General features: G+C 43.7%; 2 protein-coding genes across 9 annotated transcripts in view; one reads left to right on the top strand and one right to left on the bottom strand.

Moving 5' to 3' along the window:
- LOC138799112 (WD repeat-containing protein 5-like) overlaps positions 1-22106 on the top strand; it is a 34787-nt gene extending 12681 nt beyond the window's left edge. For all 3 annotated transcript variants that reach the window (XM_069979904.1, XM_069979903.1, XM_069979905.1), the window contains exons 9-14: positions 3489-3577; positions 6557-6764; positions 7254-7379; positions 15426-15594; positions 19615-19685; positions 21937-22106. In XM_069979904.1, coding sequence (XP_069836005.1) covers positions 3489-3577; positions 6557-6764; positions 7254-7379; positions 15426-15594; positions 19615-19685; positions 21937-22025 — 752 coding nt within the window. In that variant the 3' untranslated portion in view covers positions 22026-22106. The remainder of the gene's footprint in view (positions 1-3488; positions 3578-6556; positions 6765-7253; positions 7380-15425; positions 15595-19614; positions 19686-21936) is intronic.
- PIANP (PILR alpha associated neural protein) overlaps positions 22093-24232 on the bottom strand; it is a 32641-nt gene continuing 30501 nt past the window's right edge. For all 6 annotated transcript variants that reach the window (XM_069979911.1, XM_069979912.1, XM_069979909.1 and 3 more), the window contains exon 6: positions 22093-22642. In XM_069979911.1, the coding sequence (XP_069836012.1) occupies positions 22621-22642 (22 nt within the window). In that variant the 3' untranslated portion in view covers positions 22093-22620. The remainder of the gene's footprint in view (positions 22643-24232) is intronic.

Genomic DNA, 24232 nt, shown 5'->3' with positions numbered 1-24232 from the left:
ATTACGTAAGACGCCACGAGCGCACAATCATCTCTCCTGATTATCCGCGCTTTGTTCCCGCATCACTGTCTCCGGCTGAACGAGGGGGAAGTATTGTTTCTCCGGAACACCTGCTCCTCCATTGCCGAGAGTTCACATTAAAGGGGCTGAAGGGTTTTACAGCGACAGTAACTCGCAGTGTCAGCAATGAAGTTAAGGCGGGAAGCTGAGATGTGGGATGCTGTATGCAGGATATTCACTTAGGAGAGTCCATGTCCTGTGAGGGTATACAGACATGACAGATGGTATATAGTGCTGCTTTATATCACATGATGTCGTATTCATCATAATAAGAGCCAATAAATGCTACATGGCCCCTTTAAGATTGATCTGACTTGGCATTGTGCATCGTCCTATGTAAGTGTAGCTTGTTGTAACATCAGCTCCGCTAGATTATTATACCAAATAGCGTAAAAAATGATATATTGTTTGCTTAATAGCCACTAAGGCAGAATACAGCGGCCTCTTCTGTATTCATGGAGCGATCCTCCCGCCTCTTCTGCCCGCCCCGCTAACCAATCATTCACAGCCACTGTGTATACCATTATATCCTCATCCAGTGTCAGCAGCTACTGTATAGCTGTAACTCAGGATCAGTACAGGATCGGTAATGTAATGTATGTACACAGTGACACCACCAGCAGAATAGTGAGTGCAGCTCTGGAGTATAATACAGGATGTAACTCAGGATCAGTACAGGATCAGTAATGTAATGTAAGTGCACAGTTAACTCACCAGCAGAATAGTGAGTGCAGCTCTGGGGTATAATACAGGATGTAACTCAGGATCAGTACAGGATCGGTAATGTAATGTAAGTGCACAGTTAACTCACCAGCAGAATAGTGAGTGCAGCTCTGGGGTATAATACAGGATGTAACTCAGGATCAGTACAGGATCAGTAATGTAATGTATGTCCACAGTTACCTCACCAGCAGAATAGTGAGTGCAGCTCTGGAGATAATACAGGATGTATGTATTGTTTAGTTGTAGGTTATTATTTATATATCATGCCGTGTTTAGTTGTAGGTTATTTGTGTAATGATTTCTTGTTTAGTTGGTGTTGATTTGTGTAGATTTGTTTCTGTGGTATTAGGTTGTGCATAATGCAACTGGGACAGGGAGTTCACATTTAGTTATTTATATAGGTGTTTCTATAGTAGTGTATATAGTTTATTAATATCTTATAGTTAGCTAAAATTGTTTATACTGTGTGTATATATTGTATATATGTATATGGGTTGTTTGTATGGAAGAATGAGTGTGGGGATGGACCGGTGGTTTATGCTATGGTATGTTGCATTTTGTTGTAAGAAATACAGGATTTAAGGGTTCTTTTACATTGGTAGATACATCCCATCATCAGTATAGGGTATAACAAACTGATTTCTGGGGGGGTTCAACCATGGGACCACATAAATCCTGAAAATTGCCCACAGAATGATTGGCGCTCACTGGGCATGTGCAGCCAGAATTGTCAATGTGGTCACATCAGGTGTGAACAGGGCACAAGATGCTGCTATATTGTTGAAACCATACTGTGATCGTGAATATAGGGGGTATTAGGCTTTTACAGTATGCACCATGTGATCTGTAGTATGTAACTGTTGGCCAGAGTTCTCCCTTAATATACATTTACCCCTCCCAAAATAACACTGCAGCAGATGAAAGTCCTTGCGTCGTCCTCCCCTGTCAGATATGAGGCTTTCTATTCAGTGCTATCTGTTTTTGGCAGTATTAATACTTAATGACTAACTACCTCTCTGTTCCTTCCTGAAGAGCATCTCCCCCTCCCGAAAATAAGTGACCTAGAAATCCAAATCCCTGAGCTCTACCCCGGTGTATGGGCTCCTCACTAGTATGCTATCTTGGTCTGTTACACAGGAATCAACTTCTGGGTGCTAATCCCTACTGACAGCTATTACAGGATAGACCCCGCTCCGCACAGACATCTTCATTATTATTCACTTCTCGGCTTCTGTTCTTCCTCTCATGTAACTTTGTGTCGGGTTATTCCTGTCTTATATTGCTAAGATACGCTATCACTTTATAATTGATGGGGGGGGTCTGACCTCCGGGACCCCCATGGATCCTGAGTATGAGGGGATCAGATTTAATGCTGCAGTAAAGTCTTCTCTGCACAGTAGTGCCCCACCACCTGGCTGTGCAGGGGAACTGCAGCACAGCTCTATTCAAGTCAATGGGCCCTGTCTGGGGTGGCGCTCTACAGGGATAATCAATGTCCTGGACCCTTCATACTCTATGGGGGGGTCTCAGAATTTGATACCCCACTAATCATAAAGTTATGGCATATCAAAGCTAAAACTTCTCATAGCTGAGGGTTTGTTACAGCTATATAGAACAATAGGATTTGGTGTTTAAAGGGGAAATATCAGCAGGTTAGACAAATCTAACCTACTGATATGTTCCTATTGCACAGAAGACAGTTTAGTTTAGGTTTTATTCCACGGGCCAATGGGGGCCCGATCAATAATGTAAACGAGCGCCGATCTGCTAGATATACTAGGCCGATAATCGTTACTGATGTCCTTGCAGCCCTTGTTTAAACACCATACTTTACCTAAGCATGTTGCAGGGCTTCTCCTGCTCACCTTCTTCCTGGCGGTCCCACGCGCAGCAGCAGCTTCGGTGCGGCCTGTAGCTGACAGACCGCTCAGCCAATCACTGGCCGCGGTGCGGGATCGGGAGGAAGAAGCGCAGGACCTGCAACATGCTTAGGTAAAGCATGGTGCTTGTAAAATTGTCGGCCGCGCATTGCTGCGTGGAATAACAATGTGCGGTCGGTGCCCGATGATTTTAGGTTTGAACCTAAATAAACGCTCTGTGGAATTGAGACAAAGATCAGCCGATGATCATGTCTTCAGCTGATCTTTGTCTCTGATAAAGATTGACCCGGCGGCTTGCGTTTCACGTCGGCGGAGCGCTGACATCATCCGCACGCAGCGCAGACGTCTTTTGTAGTCCGCGCATGCGCGGACTCCGGAAGATGACGGCGCTGCGTGCGGATGATGTCAGCGCGCCGCCGACGTGAAACGCAAGCCCCCAGGTTATGTGGATGGAAGGCAGACCTCAAGCACGCCCCTCTGGGCGTGATTACAGCCATTACAGACGCCCAGGACCTGTGACTGATCCTGCCCACCTTGACTAAATCCGCCCACCATGACTATTTGCCAGAAATTTACATACAGCGCGGGACTTCTTCAAAGTAAGATTACTGACTGATGGAGGGGGGCACGGAGGTTACAGGGGGATGTTTAGGAAACGTGCTGGGTGATGTGCCAGCACGTTTCCTTATCTTAAGATGGATTTTCGGCGTGATTGGTTCCCTTTAAGCTTCACTTACATTATATTGGTTTGCTTATCCCCTGGAATTTTCTACATTAACATCACAGTAAGTGCAATCTTCTCATCATATGTTCATTACTTTTCAGATGGTGGGAAGATTGATGTTTGGGATCTGGAGACACAAGAAAACCTTCGGTCGGAGAGAGCACATGATGAGAAGGTGTCAGCCTTACAGGTAATGTAGGAAAGGGACACGGCTGATAGACTAGGCAGCATCCTGCTCATACAGACAATGTATCGCTGCCATTAGACTCCATCTACCTTCCTTCCTCTCTGTATGAATGTATCATCTTGGAAAATAGGTGTGAATAAGTACTAATGCCTGCTCACATATAGCTTCCATATCAGCGAGAAAATACACTGCGGTTAAGGATAAATAGCATGCTATACTATGACTGGCACTGATATGGGAGCACTGGATGTCTGGCACTGATATGGGAGCACTGGGTGTCTGGCATTGATATGGGAGCACTGGGTGTCTGGCACTGATATGGGAGCACTGGGTGACTGGCACTGATATGGGAGCACTAGGTGACTGGCACTGATATGGGAGCACTGGGTGTCTGGCACTGATTTGGGAGCACTAGGTGAGTGGCACTGATATGGGAGCACTGGGTGTCTGGCACTGATATGGGAGCACTGGGTGTCTGGCACTGATATGGGAGCACTAGGTGACTGGCACTGATATGGGAGCACTGGATGTCTGGCACTGATATGGGAGCACTGGGTGTCTGGCACTGATATGGGAGCACTGGATGTCTGGCACTGATATGGGAGCACTTGGTGTCTGGCACTGATATGGGAGCACTGGGTGTCTGGCACTGATATGGGAGCACTAGGTGAGTGGCACTGATATAGGAGCACTAGGTGTCTGGCACTGATATGGGAGCACTAGGTGACTGGCACTGATGTGGGAGCACTGGGTGTCTGGCACTGATTTGGGAGCACTAGGTGAGTGGCACTGATATGGGAGCACTGGGTGTCTGGCACTGATTTGGGAGCACTAGGTGACTGGCACTGATATGGGAGCACTGGGTGTCTGGCACTGATATGGGAGCACTAGGTGACTGGCACTGATATGGGAGCACTGGATGTCTGGCACTGATATGGGAGCACTGGGTGTCTGGCACTGATATGGGAGCACTGGATGTCTGGCACTGATATGGGAGCACTGGGTGTCTGGCACTGATATGGGAGCACTGGGTGTCTGGCACTGATATGGGAGCACTAGGTGAGTGGCACTGATATAGGAGCACTGGGTGTCTGGCAGTAATATGGGAGCACTAGGTGACTGGCACTGATGTGGGAGCACTGGGTGACTGGCACTGATATGGGGGCACTGGGTGTCTGGCACTGATATAGGAGCACTGGGTGTCTGGCACTGATATGGGAGCATTGGGTGTCTGGCACTGATATGGGAGCACTGGGTGGCTGGCACTGATATGGGAGCACTGGGTGACTGGCACTGATATGGGAGCACTGGATGGCTGGCCCTGATATAGGAGCATTGGGTGTCTGGCACTGATATAGGAGCATTGGGTGTCTGGCACTGATATGGGAGCACTGGGTGTCTGGCTCTGATATAGGAGCATTGGGTGTCTGACACTGATATGGGAGCACTGGGTGTCTGGCTCTGATATAGGAGCATTGGGTGTCTGGCACTGATATGGGAGCACTGGATGGCTGGCACTGATATGGGAGCACTAGGTGACTGGTACTGATATGGGAGCACTGGGTGTCTGGCACTGATATGGGAGCACTGGGTGTCTGGCTCTGATATAGGAGCATTGGGTGTCTGGCACTGATATGGGAGCACTGGGTAGCTGGCACTGATATGGGAGCGCTAGGTGGATGGCACTGATATGGAAACACCCAGGACAGCTGGCACTGATATGGGAGCACTGGGTGGCTTGCACTGATATGGGAGTACTAGGTGAGTGGCACTCATATGGGAGCACTCGGTGGATGGCACTGATATGGAAACACCCTGGACAGCTGGCACTGATATGGAAACACCCTGGACAGCTGGCACTGATATGGGAGCATTGGGTGGCTGGCACTGATATGGGAGCACTGGACAGCTGGCACTGATATGGGAGCACTGGATGGCTGGCACTGATATGGAAACACCCTGGACACCTGGCACTACTGTGTGGTCATTGTGTGACTGGCTTTATTATGGATCAAATAGGTAGTTTCCAAGACTCCATCCACCCTCCATGGTAGACATTGTTAGAGAGATACTAATATATAGACACCAGAGTTTTCATTGTGAGCACACTTCCTTTATTGTAGTCAGTATGGCAATGTTATGGCCACGATTTAACTCTTTCAAGTCAAGACCGGCTGCCTTACATAACCAGAAAGTGCAAACTGGGCAAAGTAGCTCAGTCCTCCTTAGTTGTTCCATAGCTGGTGTTTTCTCCTTAATGCTCGCTGTTATTGGCAGCATCCTATCAGCGCTGCATCAGTCATTGCACAGAGTGTTAGTTACCCTTGTAAAGTGCTATTCCCTTCTGAGACCTTTATGGCATACACCCATATTGGCATTCCACCCATGCACACTAATCTCTCCATTGTAGTCTATTGGCAATGCAAAATACTCAGGCAGATGTTTTTTTCCTTTAAACTTGGAAGCTCACTTGTCGGGCAGTTATGGCACATGCTGTTCGTAGGGCATAGACGTCCCTAGTGGGTAATCTGCTTTTTTGCATCCATTAAGAATGATACAGCCTGGTAGTGTAGCCTTCGCTCCAGTGAACTGGACAGACTTGGTTGACTTGTAGAATCCTCTAGTTATCGGGATATTCCCCCAATAAGGAATGGAAATAATTGTAATGTGTAAGAATTACTCTATGGTTGTGCACCCATCGTCTAGATCGGGGAGGGGGTGATCAAATTCAGGCCTCCAGCTGTTACAAAACTACAATTCCCATCATGCTTTACCTTTGTCTGTTCAGGCATGATGGGAATTGTGTTTTTTTTAACAGCTGGAGGACCTGAGTTTGACAACAGTGGTCTATAGATGGTAACATATATAGAAGGATTGGGCAGGTAATGCTGTGAGAACTTACATCCTGTATACTTGCGCTATGAATATGTTATATAATCAATGAAAGTAAAACAAAGCATACATGTTGTGTTTTTTGTGTAGATCCATTCAGGATTACTGTACTCAGGGTCATCCGACGGCTCCTTGAAGATCTGGAGAGTTGTCCCGTCATCTGGAGCTCTAAGTCTTCAGCACTCCTGTGACCCCCTGGCCCTCTCCTTGAGGGGTCTGTACAGTCTTTGTGCCACTACAGACCAGCTATACGTGGGGACACAGGGGTCCTGCCTAAAAGCCGTCAACTGGAAAAAAGGTGAGATTCACCCATAGGGGGCAGTATTAGTTATAGAGGTCTGCAGGGACAAGTTACATCCGCATTCATAGTGGGGTTTGTCTATTACCAGTGTGCAGACCCTAAAGGTGTCACATATTTCCTTACATTGAAGGATTACCCTGACCTTACAACTCAGCCAAGACTGTTCTGGTTGTCAGGATCAGTGCTGATCACTAGAAAATACTCTACTGATCCTGGGCTCTCAATAGGGGCCCTTCTACAACATTGGATTCAGAAGCGGACAGTCTAATCCAAGTATGACAGCAGCTTTCCCAGATTGTCGTCTGCAGTGATATTGAAATGGCTCAGGCGCTCGTCCTGTCTGGCTGGGGCTGACCCTCATTTCCTCTGGTGGGAATTTTTTTTGACTATTTGATCACTTTGGGCCCTCTACAATGTCAGGCTACCGTAATATATCTGTCCATCATTTTGTCCTGTCCTGAGTTCATCTAAATGTATCTCTTTCAGACCATCTCACCCGTCTGTCCAATCACAATTCCAGCTCTGGATTTGTTGACGCATTAGCTGTTACACCTGACAATCTCCTCATCGCCACTGGATTTAACATTGACCAAGGACATGGATACCTGAACAGTAAGTGCTCTCTGAGTGCTGCGAGGTGTGACACGTCTCCCCTTACAGTATGGTAGAGGGTCGTATACATAACATGGAAGTCTTTTCATTGTTTCCTAAAGAAGAATACCAGTTATAATTAATATATCATCCATTAGAAAAATTTCGAAGCACTCGTTTTTCATATGCAAAAAGTGTTCATAAGTTTATTATAGTTCAAATATTTTATTGAGTTTCGCATAATATAACATTGGTACTGAAGAAAAGTATCAGTAGCAGTATACATTCACAAATATACATATCTAATAAGTTTATTAATAGCGTGCAAAGGGTAAGGCCAGGAAAATAACAGTCTATGGTGACACACAGCGCTTGATATGCCCCAGGATAGCGCCAGGAGCGCTCCCCGTCAGACCATACCACAGCGACGTTGATAAAGGTCCTGGATAGGATCGAAACGTCCACAGTCGCTACAAGCCATAAACCATTTATTGTCTTGCTAAAAAAGAGAGCATTGTTATTTTCCTGGCCTCACCCTTTGCACGCTATTAATAAACTTATGAACACTTTTTGCATATGAAAAACGAGTGCTTCGGATTTTTTCTATTGGATTATGTTTGGATAAAATATCCGTCCGCAAATAGCACCGAATATTCCTGCTGTGCACCCCTATCTCTTCTAAACTATAATTAATATATCAGTCACAAAAAATCCACAATATTTCTCTAGATGTATCTTTTATACTTGCATACATATACCCACAGAACTCTAATGCTGCTACTGATGTACAAGAATATTGCTTCTATATACAAGAATATAACTACTATAATACTGCTTCTATATACAAGAATATAACTACTATAATACTGCTCCTATGTAGAAGAATATAACTACTTTAATACTGCTCCTATATGCAAGAATATAACTACTATAATACTGCCCCTATATACAAGAATATACTATAATACTGCCCCTATATACAGGAATATAACTACTATAATACTGCCCCTATATACAGTAATATAACTACTATAATACTGCTCCTATATTCAAGAATATAACTACTAAAATACTGCTCCTGTCTACAAGAATATAACTACTATAATACTGCTCCTATATACAAGAATATAACTACCATAATACTGCTCCTATGTAGAAGAATATAACTACTTTGATACTGCTTCTATATGCAAGAATATAACTACCATTATACTGCCCCTATATACAAGAATATACTATAATACTGCCCCTATATACAGGAATATAACTACTATAAACTCAAGCATATAGATGTGCTGGCACTATCAGCAAACCGTGGTATCCTAAGATTATTTGTATGTCCAGGTTGAGTGACCTGACGTGATAGGGAGCGTTGTGATCTCTGTTTACTGAGTAATCTCAGTACGGTGTCTGCATAACAGTGGTGCTCAGCATGAGTAAGAATGCAGTTCATTCAATAAGCACAAGCCTTTGAGTTAGACAGTAGAAACCAGCGGCACTCACCGGGTTAATGCAGTAAGGCTGGGTTCACACTGCGTTTTCAGCATCCGTTTAACGGATCCGTTTTTTTGAACGGTCAAAAAAGTAGTGTCAACAGTACTTTATTGTGCGTAAAAAAAAGCATCCGTTTTGATCCGTTTTTTTTTATAATGGAAGTCAATGGAAAGACGGATCAAAAACGGATGCACACAAATGCATGCGTTTTTTGCAATCCGTTTTTTGCAGAAAAAGCGGATCCGTTAAACAGATGCTAAAAACGCAGTGTGAACCTAGCCTAATCGTGGTTTATTTACAAGATGTCATCATGCAGGCAACTTCAGGGCAGGGAGAGACAGGTCCAAGGGTGCTGTGCAAGTTGCCCTGAAGTTGCCTGCATGATGACATCTTGTAAATAAACCATGATTACTGCCACCGGTGGAAAAATTGGACGCCAAGCAGCACAAGTGTGAACAAGCTCTTACCTCTCTCCATTCCTCGGCAGGTAGAATAGGAGAATACTAGGAGATCCTCCCCTTATGTACTATATACTGCTCCTATGTACAAGAATATAACTACTATAATACTGCCCCTATATACAGGAATATAACTACTATAGTACTGCTCCTATATACAAGAATATAACTACTATAATACTGCTCCTATATACAAGAATATAACTACTATAATACTGCTCCCTATATACAAGAATATAATTACTATAATACTGCTCCTATATACAGGAATATAACTACTATAATACTGCTCCTATATACAAAGATATAACTACTATAATACTGCTCCTATATACAGGAATATAACTACTATAATACTGCTCCTATATACAGGAATATAACTACTATAATTCTGCTCCTATATACAAGGATATAACTACTATAATACTGCTCCTATATACAGGAATATAACTACTATAATACTGCTCCTATATACAAGAATATAACTACTATAATACTGCTCCTATATACAGGAATATAACTACTATAATACTGCTCCTATATACAAGAATATAACTACTATAATACTGCTCCTATATACAGGAATATAACTACTATAATACTGCTCCTATATACAAGAATATAACTACTATAATACTGCTCCTTTATACAAGAATATAACTACTATAATACTGCTCCTATATACAGGAATATAACTACTATAGTACTGCTCCTATATACAAGAATATAACTACTATAATACTGCTCCTATATACAAGAATATAACTACTATAATACTGCTCCCTATATACAAGAATATAATTACTATAATACAGCCCCTATATACAGGAATATAACTACTATAATACTGCCCCCTATATACAAGAATATAATTACTATAATACAGCCCCTATATACAGGAATATAACTACTATAATACTGCTCCTATATACAGGAATATAACTACTATAATACTGCTCCTATATACAAGGATATAACTACTATAATACTGCTCCTATATACAGGAATATAACTACTATAATACTGCTCCTATATACAAGGATATAACTACTATAATACTGCTCCTATATACAGGAATATAACTACTATAATACTGCTCCTATATACAGGAATATAACTACTATAATACTGCTCCTATATACAAGAATATAACTACTATAATACTGCTCCTATATACAGGAATATAATTACTATAATACTGCTCCTATATACAAGAATATAACTACTATAATGCGGTTCAGGGAAGAAACAGAGTGCTGCACCTCACACCTATGGCTGATACTAGTGCCGCTTGGCTAAATAAAAAACACATCAGAATTTTGTGTATGAATTGATCAAGCCATACTGCCCCATGTACCTCGTGCCGGTATCTGATACACATGGGTCCCTACACTAAGTCCACACCGTGCCAGTCAGTGGCCACCATATAATACCATATCCATACTTGTGTCGTTTGGGGGCAGCCTTCCCCGCCGGTGGTGCTGGCTGGGTTTTGGTGGGGCTTTTTGGGTCTGGTCCTGTGACATTGGGGTTGCAGGGCCGTTCCATGGCCTCCCTTCCCTGTACGTGCACGCTTTGCGGGGTTGGCGGTCGCTGACCGACACGGTGTGGAGTTAGCGTAGGGACCCGTGTGGACCAGAGGACCTGCGCGGTGGTACACGGGGCAATATGGCTTGATCAATTCATATACAGACACTCTGGTGTTGATTTTTAATATAGGCCTAGCGGCATTAGTGTCAGCCATAGATGGGATGTGCAGCCGTTCCATTCTCTCCAGTTCGTGTCATAACTACTATAATACTGCTCCTATATACAGGAATATAACTACTATAATACTGCTCCTATATACAAGAATATAACTACTATAATACTGCTCCTATATACAGGAATATAACTACTATAATACTGCTCCTATATACAAGAATATAACTACTATAATACTGCTCCTATATACAGGAATATAACTACTATAATACTGCTCCTATATACAAGAATATAACTACTATAATACTTCTCCTATATACAAGAATATAACTACTATAATACTGCTCCTATATACAGGAATATAACTACTATAATACTGCTCCTATATACAAGAATATAACTACTATAATACTGCTCCTATATACAGGAATATAACTACTATAATACTGCTCCTATATACAGGAATATAACTACTATAATACTGCTCCTATATACAAGAATATAACTACTATAATACTGATGTATTAAGAATCCTTGATTTCCCCTTTATGGCTGTGATGTACGATTAGTATACCAACCAGGTACAAAGTTGCATGAAGGTGCCTGCACATGGACACTGCGGATATGTTTTGTAGCTCTATGGATTTCCATTAGCGCCCTTCTCCTTACATTAGAGGGAGGCTCTTGGCCGTCTCTGTAGGAAATCTGCGCAGTAACCGTCGGACATCAGTTCATCCTCTGATAGAACCGTATTTCAGTTTAACAGCTCTCGGAGTGTCAGGCGGAGTAATTTATCCCCTCGCCTGCACACAATGTAACCTGCATTATGTAGGTCGAAATACAAGATCATTAAATGATTGTTTTATTGAGCTCAGGCGGAAAATTACAAATGGTGCTGGAATCATTCACGCCTGAGGTGTTTTATTGAACATCGCAGGAAAAAAAAATAAAGCACTAAAAGTAATGTGCAGCTTTACCATAAGGAGCGGGGCGCAACGTGCAGGGGATATTACGCAGCCGAAACAAGAGGCGGCTTCTGCTGGAATATCTTCATTCAGATTTATGAGCGGTAAAATGAAGCTTTACATTGGACGGTGGTGGCGGCAGCGAGGTAATCTCTCCATATTACAGGAGGCCGCAGATGCACAAAGCCTCTTATGTAGAGGTTGTGGACAATTCAGCAAGCTGCTGTTTCAGATATAGCGTGTTACATCTGTGCAGCTCAAACACTATGGCGGAGATTTATCAAACATGGCGTAAAGTGAGACTGGCTCAGTTGCCCCTAGCAACCAATCAGATTCCACCTTTCATTCCTCACAGACTCTTTGGAAAATTAAAGGTGGAATCTGATTGGTTGCTAGGGGCAACTGAGCCAGTTTCACTTTACACCATGTTTGATGAATCTCCCCCTCTGTGCTGCAATTCCTTCCTCCACCTGTAACCACTTGGCCCCCATTCACACACATACCAGTGTCCACCCTTGTAATTGCCTATACTCTCTAGTCTATGATTCCTATTTGTTCCTATCAACATGCAGACCGGTCCTCATTCACCTATTTATAAGAGCGGACGGGTCACAACAGCACGATGGTTGAGGAAAGAGTTAGCAGCACAGAGTATTTCAGGAGAGGAGGGTGCTGGTCTGGGGGGAGGAGCAGTGTCCTATTGACTCTTGTGATTAGGATAGTGAGGACGAGTCTGCTTGTTATTAGGAACAAATAGATTGAGGATTCAACAAAGGTGGAAAGAACTAGCAGCACAGAGTATTTAAGAAGAGGAATGTTTTGGTCTATGTGGTAGCAAACTGTTTACTTGTATTACTGTATAGCAGTGGCCTATATGGTAGTAGGGACAAGTGTGTAAAGACAAGGCTCAGGGATATATACATGAATTAAAGGGGGATTCCGCTCAAATATAACTTTTGATATGTTGTTGCCCATGGTGAGACAAACAATTCCTTCCATACTTGTTATCATCTATTCAGTCTCCTTCCCCCAGTTCTGACACATAAATCCGTGTGTGATCCTTTATCTCTGTCTCCCCCTCCTCCCCTACTGAGACGGATGATGTAAGCAAGTCCCTGGCAGGCTTTATCTGCAACATTGTAGCTTCTCTTTAATGTTGGGAAGAACGATCACCGTGAGTTCAACAACGTGACCTCAAAAAAACCCTCCCAGCATTACAGACATGCTACAATGTTGCAGATACAGCCACCCAGGGGTTTGTTTACATCAAGTCGTCTCAAAAGGGGCAGGGAGGGGGGGGGGAGACAGAGAGAAAAGCTTACACAGAGATTTTTGTGTCTCCAGCAGAAAGCAAATGGGGGAAGGAGACTGAATAGATGATAACAAGTATAGAAGGAATTGTTAGTCTCACCATGGGCAGCAACATATCAAAAGTTATGTTTGAGCGGAATACTCCTTTAAGAATTATGGTGAAAAAGTAAAAGTTCTACAGCAGCATTTCAGTAGACGAGGTAACATATGTTGTGATATGAGAAGAAGGGGAACAGAGACCCTGTCAGAGGTATCATATGGGGAAAGCAGCACAGAGCATTTCAGGAGCTGTGTATCAGATAGGTGGTGGAGCCTCCTGGTGCATGCTGGTGCAGGGGTATGCAGGTGGGCTGCAGCCTTCTCCCCCCCTCCCCCAGATGCAGGGCTGTACCCGCTGTGTTAAGCAGATGCCGCAGCCTTCCCGGCGATCATTTCATCTGTTATTCAATTACTTCTCCTGCACGCTGCTTTCCTAATTTCCTTTAATTGCTTCTATCCGGCGTCCACGCTCACTTAGATCACTTCACGCCTCGTCTGGGGAGCAGTAAGGCAAAATGAACTTTCTTTTCTTCTATGAAGATGAGAAAACGATTGGAACAGGTAGAGAATGAGTCTGACGCGGTGTTATTGTGAGAGCACAGCGACCCTTCTACTGATGAGCGACGTGACATCCAGCGCACAAGATCTCTACACAGGAGCACAGGATTTAAAGGGGAACTCTGCTCTCATATAGCATCTGGCTGCACGGAGAACCTCCTCCAATCTGGGGCTCACCAGCTGTTGCAGTACTACAATTCACATCACGCCCTGCCAGCCGAAGGCAACAGCTGGAAACCCATAGGCTGGGGAGGGGGTAGGTTGAAATCCAATTGCCTGATCATTCTCTTCCCCGTCGGGGGTCATCTAATCCTGCCGAAATCAATAGCAATAAAGTGTATGGATGAGAAAATGTATACAATACCATCAGGGCAGTCAAGTCACATAGACCATTGAATTGTCAGAGTTTATGCAAACCCTGGCCATAAGATGGCATTTTGGGGGGCGTTTCCAGTTTAAAGGGTTATTCCAACGAAAATCTTTTAATGTAAATTTATTAAAGAATATATTTATAAAGAAATTTTGTCAGGTGGCAGTAGGAAGAGGAGATATGTCCCTCTGCTGCCACCAATGGCTATGTTGAGAACTGCAGGGCTGCTGAAGCCCCTGCCAGGTTACATGTCGTTCAGCCTCCCCAATGTCCATTCTATGCATGTCAGAATCAGAATAGATAGCCTGTTTCACTAGTGTTGCAGAGGTGGCACCCTTTAGCAGTTTGCTACACTGTACCGCAGCTGACACGGACAGCTTCCCCAAGTGTTATGTCTTTTCTAAAACTAACATGCATTGACATTTGTGAGGCGGCTGCACTGTGCCACAGCACTGCTGACATAGACAGCTCCTGCAAGTGTAATGTCTATGCATAGAATAGACATTGAGGAGGCTGCTACACTGTGCTGCAGCTGACACAGACAGCTTCCCCAAGTGTAATGTCTATTCTAATACTAACATGTACAGAATAGACATTGAGGAGGCTGCTACACTGTGCCGCTGCAGCACTGCTGACATGGACAGCTTCCCCAAGTGTAATGTCTATTCTAATACCAACATGCATAGAACAGACATTAGGAAGGCTGCTAAACTGTGCCGTGACAGCTGCAGCACTACTGACACAGACAGCTTCCTCAAGTGTTATGTCTATTCAAATAATAACATGCATAGAATAGACTTTAGAGAGGCTCAATGATCCGTAACTCTGCCTAACCTAGGGCTTGAGCAGCCCTGCAGTTACTGATACAGCCATTGGTTTTATATATACATATATATCTTTAGTAAAGAAATGTTAAAGAAATATTTATTTGCTGGCATACCCCTTTAAATGTTTGTATGTGTTTTAGTGGTTGATTTGTCTGGTGACCTTCTTGTAATTTAACAGGCCACCCTGATGCCAGGGCATTGGCATACGCATGTTTATGTCATTTGTATATGTGTTGAATAGGCATCTGATGATCTGGCGCCTCTTTAGCCCCATAAATGCCAGATTATTGGAATGTTACTGTACCAGGATTTCATGCACATCTCCTTCTTCTTCCTCACAGTACGTAATGTGAAGTCAGGCGACTACCTGTGCACCGTATCCTGCCCGGACGCCTCGCGCCTCTTGTGTTTGGCGGTTTCCTGTACATCCAAAACGCTCTGCCAGTGGGTGACAGGAGGGCGGGAACTGCTGCTGTGGGAGGAGCTTCCAAGAGGAGGAGCATTGGACAGGTGAGTACATAACCTACACTATAGCTGTATACAGAGGCATCATGTGCCTCCTCTTACACTTATAGACCAGGAGATCCTGAGGCTCCGTATATTGCACTTGCTAAATTTATTATATGGGCACTCAGAATCCCCGCCAGCCGCGCTGATTTATTATAGCGCACATTTTTTTTTAATCCAATAATTGGATCATTGAGGAGTCCCTGGTGATTTTCAGATCATCGATGCTGAAAAATGTAATTAAAAGCAACAATTCTTCATCTTCAAACATTTCTAATTTCCACTTAACCCCTTGAGGACGAGCGCTCCTTTGTTTTATGGAGTTTTTTTTTTTTTTTACGCAGCCGTAACGGTTTAGTTTTTCATTTGAAGTAGACGTATGGTTTTTTTTTTTACGGGACAAGCTAAAATTTTCCTGCCATCATTTCAGGATATATAGGACTGTTAAAGTGTACTGTTCATTTAAAGGGAATTACAATGGAGTTCTATGAAACGTCAGGCAATTCTGAACAGTGCTAAACGGAGATGAATGAGTCATTTTTCTGCTGACACATTCTATATTGCCTAATAGGTTCATATGAGAGACTGTATTGCAAGCGAGGAAGCCCTGAGGCAGTCCCTTTCATATTCAGTAGTTAAAGGGAACCTGTCACTATGAAAATGCTATGTAATCTATCAGCATTGTGTTATAGAGAAGAAGGAGCTGAGCAGATTGATATATAACTCTGTGGGAAAGGATTCAATGGATCTTGAAGTGGACGGTGTTACTCAGTGATAGGACCTCCCACTGGACTTGTAAGCACAGAAATATCAGAGATTCAAGTTCTACTGAATCTTTTCATACAATCATATACGTTAGTCCACTCAGCTCCTCCAGCTCTATAACCCGATGTCAATAGAGTAGATATTGTTTTCATGGTGGCAGGTTCCCTTTAAAGTGTTAATCCCCTATTACACGGGGTGACGGAGAGGAGCAAACGAGCACTGTCAGTGAGAGTCGAGGGGTAGGGGGGCACGGGGAGCTGCAGGGGGGCTGCCCAGGTGATCGCTTGATTGTCGAGCAGCCCAAAGCGGATAGCAGCTGACTGCTGCCGCCGCTCCTATTCCGTGGAGCGACGGCAATAGATCGCTGCTATATTAGTCGTTTGTCTTTCAAGATGATGAAAGACAAACGACAGCAATGAACGATGTCAGCTGATCGTTGCCTTCTATTACACAAGACGATTATTGCCCGATAATAGCTTTGTGTAATAGGGCCTTAATGGTGCGTTCACACCTACAGGATCTGCAGCTGATTTTCTGCAGCAGATTTCATTTAAATAACTGAACACAGCATCAAATCTGCTGCAGATCTGCTGCAGATCCTGTACGTGTGAACGCACCCTAACTGTAATTTAATTTAATCAAGGTAATAAAAAAAAATTATTAGTTGGAATAACCCATTAGGGTGCGTTCACACCTACAGGATCTGAGCAGATTTGCAGCAGATTTGAGGGTGCAGATTTGATGCTGTGTTCAGTTATTTAAATGAAATCTGCTGCGGATCCAGCAGAAAATATGCTGCGGATCCGGTAAGTGTGAACGTACCCTTAGGGTGCGTTCACACTTACAGAATCTGCAGCAGATTTGATGGCGCAGATTTGAAGTTGCAGATTCAATGCAAAGTAACTCTGGGCCATCAAATCTGCTGCGGATCTGCTGCAGATTCAAATCTGCGCCATCAAATGTGCTGCAGATCCTGTACGTGTGAACGCACCCTTAGGCTATGTTCACACTACGTAAGTTTCCGGCCGTAGCGCGTTCCGTGAATAAGCGGCCGGAGACTTACGTAGTTTGCGTATAATGGAAAGTATACGAAGTACGGCTGCACAGTTCACACTACGTACGAACTTACGCCCGGATCGTATGCGGCGGCGTAAAAAATGAACCAGACCATTGTTTGCGGACGAAAATGCCGTAACTTACGCCCGTAGCGTTACATGCGGTCCCGTACATAGTGGTGATTTCTTCATTTTTGCAGCTTTTTGTGCCGATCCAAAAGGTTCTGTGGGGTGTCCGGGGCTAGGCGAAGATTTCCAAGTAAAAGACCGCTGTCAGATCGCTACGTAGGGCGCTCGGGAAGCGTAAGTAGACTTCGGGCGTAAGTTCGCAGTCCGTACGTAGCCGGCCGCAAGTAGCGTAAATCTCCGGCCGGAGTTTACCACGTATATGTCCGGCCGCGACATATACGCAGTGTGAACATAGCCTTAGGGTACGTTCACACGTACCGTATTGCAGCGGATTTTCTGCTGCAGATCAGCAGCAGATTTGACTAAATGAATGAACACAGCATCAAATCCACACTGTCAAACTCGCTGCAATACAGTACATGTGAAGCTACCCTTAAACTGGAAATGCCCCCAAAAATGCCACCTTTTGGACGGGGTCTGCATAAACTGTAACTATTCAATGGTCTATTTGGCTGGACTGCCCTGATGGTAATGTATACGTTTTCCCATACATAAACTTTATGAACGATGTCGGCTGATCATTGCCTTCTATTACACAAGACGATTATCGGCCGAATAATCTGCAAATAATTGTTTTGTGTAATAGGGCCTTAACTGTAATTTATTTATTTTTATTTTTGCAAAAATTAACACTACAAGCGATTTAAAAAAAACTGTGTAATAGGTTTTATTAAGCAAAGGAGTTAATTTCTGTACTCAAAAAGCTGTTTTGCAGCCGCCTCTCCCTCCCCCCCTTCTTATCTGCTCATTATCAGGCAAAGTCGTTTTCATTACAGAGGAGCAAAGTGAAGACGGTTTCTGCTGTGTTCATTATAACCTATGGAGAGGAGAGGGGTCAAGGGACATGAATGAGCAGGGAAAGGACAGAGCCAGCCCATGCAGCTGAGTACAGAAGGAAACTCTTTTGCTTAATAAAACCTATTACAGAGTTTCTCGAAATCGCTTGAACTATGGATTGCTGCAAAAAAAAATAAAAAAAAATTAAATGACAGCTACACTTTAAGGGTTGGTGTTTTCTCTGATCCAGCAGCATTATCTGTAATCTACAGCCGATAGCCGCTGCTGATGGCGTGTGAGCATCTCCCATCCCCACACTATACATTCACACCACTCTGCATTAAGTACATCTCACCAGCGGCAGAAATGCACAGGGCTTCTCACCTGGGAGTTATATGTTGTATATGTTTCATTTCTACATAAATTATTTAGAGAGTTAGGTCAGGATGGGAAATCAACATATAGATGTAAACAGGAATCATTCCATTCACTGACCGCAAGCAGGCAGCCTGAAAATGTAAAAAGTATATATGAAAGTACTTTCATTATGCAGATACAGTATATAGGAGTACGGGTCACACATAGGAACTGGTTTTAGCCAAAACCAGGGTGCAAAGTTTTCTATTATAGTTTATAGTTCTTTTAGTGTTGGTTCCACTGCTGGTTTTGGCTACAAAAACCGACTGTGTGAATTGTGTGAGCTTAGGGCCCTATTCCACCGAACGATTATCGTTCAGATTATCGTTAAATCGTTCGAATCTAAACGATAATCGTTCGGTTGAAATGCAGTTAATGATTAACAACCGAACGAGAAATCGTTGATCGCTTTATAAGACCTGGACCTATTTTTATCGTTGCTCGTTCGCAAATCGCTCGCAAATCGTTCGCATTGAATAAGACGTCGTTCGCAATAGATACGAACGCAATAGCGAATAAATAGCGAAGAAAAAACGATCGCAATTACGATTACGATAATTACGATTACGCAATTATCGTTCCATGGAAATGAGTGAACGTTTTCAGGTCTTTCGCAATAGCGCTTGTTTGAGGTTGTTAATTGTTAACGATTATGCAAACGATGATCGTCCGGTGGAATAGGGCCCCTTAAAGTGACAACCCACCTGAGCTCCTGTCCCATTACTTTCCATTTCCCAAGTACAGCAAACTATCTGCAGGAATCAGCCAAGGATCAGTATACAGCACCAACCATAATGCTTTATTCTGCTTTTTACCTTAGATCTGCCGTGCAGGTTCGATTCTGTCCAGACTTTCTGCGTCCTGCTCCAGACAGCGAAGATGAAGATGAGGGTAAGCATGTATTAATAAGGATTCCCCAGTTCCATGTAATTTATGCAAAAGAAAGTATAAGGCAAGGATGGGGAACCTTTGGCACTACAGGTGTTGTGAAAGTACAACTCCCAGTATGCCCTGACAGCCAAGTCTTCATCTGTTGGTGGAGACTCGGAGGCCCCATATACATTATCCCAGGGAAAGGGAACCTTTTGCCCTTTATCTGTTGCAAAACTACAATTCCTATCATACTTGAGCAGCCAAAGCCACATCTTTGTCTGTCCAAGCATGATGGGGATTGTAGTTTTGCAGCTGGAGGTGCTGAAGGTTCCCCATCCCTGTCTTGTACTATCTATAACATAAAGTATATGGAGGCTTTTAAAGTCAGCAGGGGAATCCCTTTGCGGCATTACCCAGGGCCCTGTCCTCAGGCCTTGTTGCCACTTATTGCGGAGGACGTCATGTACATTAGGCGCACAGAACGCCACGTCTGTTTTGCCCTTGTTGTGAACACTTAGGCTCTTTCCTTCTAACCACAAATTCCACATAAAAGTGAAACCGAGAAATAATTGAAAGCTAATTCCATCAGAAAGTAACAGAGAACGATCTCGGGAATGTGCTAATTGTCTGAGGTATACGGGAAGGTATATATCTATTTAATGTCCTCGGCTGACCAGCCGCTGGCTTCATCTCTGAGTGGTCTTAGATATGTCTGAGAACAGGAAATCTATCTTTTATTTATCAGTCGTGCAGGTACATTCAAGCTACTGTTCTCTGTTATCAGCCATACTGATATCTGTTTCATACTGATAGAACAGTTCCCACACTTGTTATGATATTACAGCGTAATGGGTATGCTAGGATATTTGTTCATCTGAAACACAACCCAAGGGCTTTAGGATAGCTATAGGATAGTGACACTACAACTTCCAGCATGCTCTAACACCTTATGGTCAATGTTCCCCAAGCTGTGGCCCTCCAGCTAATGCAATACTACAACTCCCAGCATGCTTGTAGTTGTAGTTTTGCAACTGTTACTTGGCCACAAGTTGGGGAACACTGACCATGGGGTGTTAGGGCATGCTGGGAGTTGTAGTATTATAACAACTGGAGAGCCCTATGGGGATACACAGGTAGAAGTGACAGCCCAGCACCTAAGCAGGGTGCCACCACCACTTAGGAGAAAAACAAATTTAAGGTGCTTATTAGAGATGAGCGAACCTGGAGCATGCTCGAGTCCATCCGAACCTGATAGTTCGGCATAGCGGTGGCTGCTGAAGTTGGATAAAGCTCTAAGGTTGTCTGGAAACATGGATACAGCCAATGACTATATCCATGGTTTCCACATAGCCTTAGGGCTTTATCCAACTTCAGCAGCCACCGCTATGCCGAACTATCAGGTCCGGATAGACTCAAGCATGCTCCAGGTTTGCTCATCTCTAGTGCTTATCCCATGATTATAGCAGGGGTTCCTTAAAGGGGTTGTCCAGCGAAAATCTTTTTTCTTTAAGAACAACTGATATCAGAAAGTTTTGTAAATTACTTCTATTAAAAAATCTCAAGTCTTCCCATACTTATCAGCTGATGTATGTCCTGCAGGAAATATTGTTTTATTTTCAGTCTGACACAGTGCTCTCTGCTGACCTCTCTGGCCAAGACAGGAACTGTCCAGAGCAGGAGGGGTTTTCCATGGGTATTCATAGAAAACAGAGACAGAGTTCCTGTCCCGGCCAGAGATGTCAGCAGAGAGCACTGTGTCAGACTGAAAATAAAACAACATTTCCTGCAGGACATACAGCAGCTAATAAGTATAGGAAGACTTGAGATTTTTTAATAGAAGTAATTTACAAATCTGTAAAACTTTCTGACACCAGTTGATTGGAAAGAAAAAGAATTTCGCTGGACAACTCCTTTAACTCTATTAATGGCCCCCACAATCTGACATTCATTGAGCATCATGTGGGTGGGTATCTTGTGATCACTATCACTGGTGGTCCCATAAATTAGACCCCCACCCATCAGACGTTCTTTGAGAACCCTGTAGATTATCACTGGGGGTCCCATAAGTTGGACCCCCACCGATCAGATACCTAGCGGGTATAATCTTAGACCCACACATATAGTAGGTAGGTGGACAGTGATGCCCGTCCTTGCCTGGTATGTAGCGGTGGCAGTGACTTTTCTGCACACATGGCGCGGTGTAGATACTTATAGATGTGTCATCTCCTTGGCTCTCCGAACACTCAGCTGTGACGATGTTCTTTTTCAGAGGAGGATCTGTGGGAAGCGGAGACGGAGGCCGAGCCGTCTGACGTGCGAGCCGAGCGGGGCAGCTGGCAGTGGTGCGCGCTGATGTAACCAGGGAGAAGCCTTCACCACCTACGTCTTACACTTAAAATTTACTTTTATTAAAAATAAAACTGTGATCAAAACCCTGAAGATGAGCGGATACTATACACGTAGTATTGGTGCAGATGGAGACATTCACAGCACATACGTGGGGTGGGGGGAGGGGTTAAGCCCTTAGTGATCACATGTTAACAGTCATACATGCTTCCATACGTACATAAATAGCTATATAAATATATAGAACAGTATTGTTACATATATGTTCTGTCACAATGCCCCAGGGCATCATGGGTGGTCTCCATGGGCAGCCCCGGATCACTAGTTATGTGCGCCCATGCATACATACATGTATCATAAATAAACATACAGCCCTATGGCTGAGGGGGTGGGGGGGCTACTCCTGGCTAGGTGAGGTCGTCTGCCACTGACAGGTCTCCTCTTCCGACACGCTTCTTCTCCCACAAACTTGTATTTTTGGGTGCAGAGGTTTTAGGAAATGTGGGGTGTGTATACCACCACCTGCATCAGGTCAGTTCCTTATTATATCCACCCATTGCGTCCTTCCGAACTGTCCTTATACAACGTCAAGACGATAACAGCGCCATCACATGGTCACCACGGGGATCCTGGCGGAAATAAAAATATGATTTGTGTGAGCACAAATTCAAGCAACTTCCCACCATGTCAGGAAAAAACAGCGCTAAATTCTTGGCCACTAGGTGTCTCCCTGTCCTGCAATCTGCTGCCCACTGCCTGTTGTCAGAGGAAATCTGTCTCTAGTAACAGTCTTAACAAGACAGACAACAGGAAATGGAGCATACCATGTGCCTTGTGCAGCTGGGGGAGAGCCTGGGCTGCAAACTGATAGTCTCCAGATGAGCTGTGCTGGCTATACAAAGTATAGGCTTCCTGCTCATTACTGTAACCCTTGCCTTGCTGTTGTTGTTTATTTTAATGTCTGCACATATAGACTTTGCAAAGCCAGTGCATCAGTAACCCTTTCTTCCCCACATGCCATCTATAGTATTGTGTAAATCATCCCCACTGCAGTGCAAGCCTGTTCAGTGCCCTTTCACTAGCACTATGTCATGGCATAGCAGTGAGGAGTGTGCGATGTGTTATGCAAAAGAAATGGACAGGTATGCTTTAAAAAATTCTTAGTTATACATGTTTCTGAGAAAGCTGGGTGACCCCCGATATAGCCACACAGGACCAAATCTACAGCGGGAAAGCCACATAATTTCAACAAATCAGCAAACTGTTTATTGTGGAATATTTTGGAACAGAACATTATAATATTTAAACGGGTAGTTCACAAAAAAATCTTTCAAATCAACTGGTATCAGAAAGTGACAGAGATTTATAATTTACTTCTATTGAAAAATCTCCAGTCTTCCAATACTTATCAGCTGCTGAATGTCCTACAGAAAGTGGTGTATTCTCTCCAGTCTGACACAGTGCTCTCTGCTGCCACCTCTGTCCATGTCAGGAACTGCCCAGAGCAGTTGCAAACCCATATAGAAAACCTCTCCTGCTCTCCAGACTGAAAAGAATACGACTTCCTGCAGGACATACAGCAGCTGATCAGTACTGGAAGACGAGATTTTTGTAATAAAAGTAAATTACAAATCTCGTGCACTTTTTGGCACTAGTTGATTGGAAAGAAAAGAAATTTGGTGAAAAATCCCTTTAAAAAAACATTTTATGTGAAATCCACAATAAGTGCGGATTTATTTTAGATTTTCACTTTCCCATTGAAAGCAATGGGGTAGCTATGTCCACATTTTGTGGATGAGGCTACTACAACTCCCATCAGCTTTGCTGCCACTGTTATATGTCTTTTATCCCGGCCATAGATTGCTTTACCAACTCACTACCTGATCCTGAGTGGATTTGTTGTGTGTTTGCACCATTACTATTAGGGCAGTGATGCGTGGTGACAGCGGGTGTGACTCCATCTTTACCAGGCGTGGAGCAGAGACGGAGATGATGAGTGATCGATTTACAGCTCAGCCTCAGTTAGTATACAGCGTGAGGGAAAAGCCAAACCCATCAAGTCACCGGCTGTATACTAATGTCCGGCCGATCACCGCATGAATGCAGAGGAGGGATCGATCCTTGTCTGTAATAAGGAACAATACTCCACTGTAAGGGGCCAAAAAGAATGGAGATGGCCCTTCTGGGATACGTATATAATCCTCCTGTCACTGCATGAT

This window comes from Dendropsophus ebraccatus, chromosome 8 (assembly GCF_027789765.1).
Source record: "Dendropsophus ebraccatus isolate aDenEbr1 chromosome 8, aDenEbr1.pat, whole genome shotgun sequence".
Lineage (NCBI taxonomy): Eukaryota > Metazoa > Chordata > Amphibia > Anura > Hylidae > Dendropsophus > Dendropsophus ebraccatus.
The sequence above is the reverse complement of the archived record's forward strand: the minus strand, read 5'-3'. Positions and strand labels throughout refer to the sequence as shown.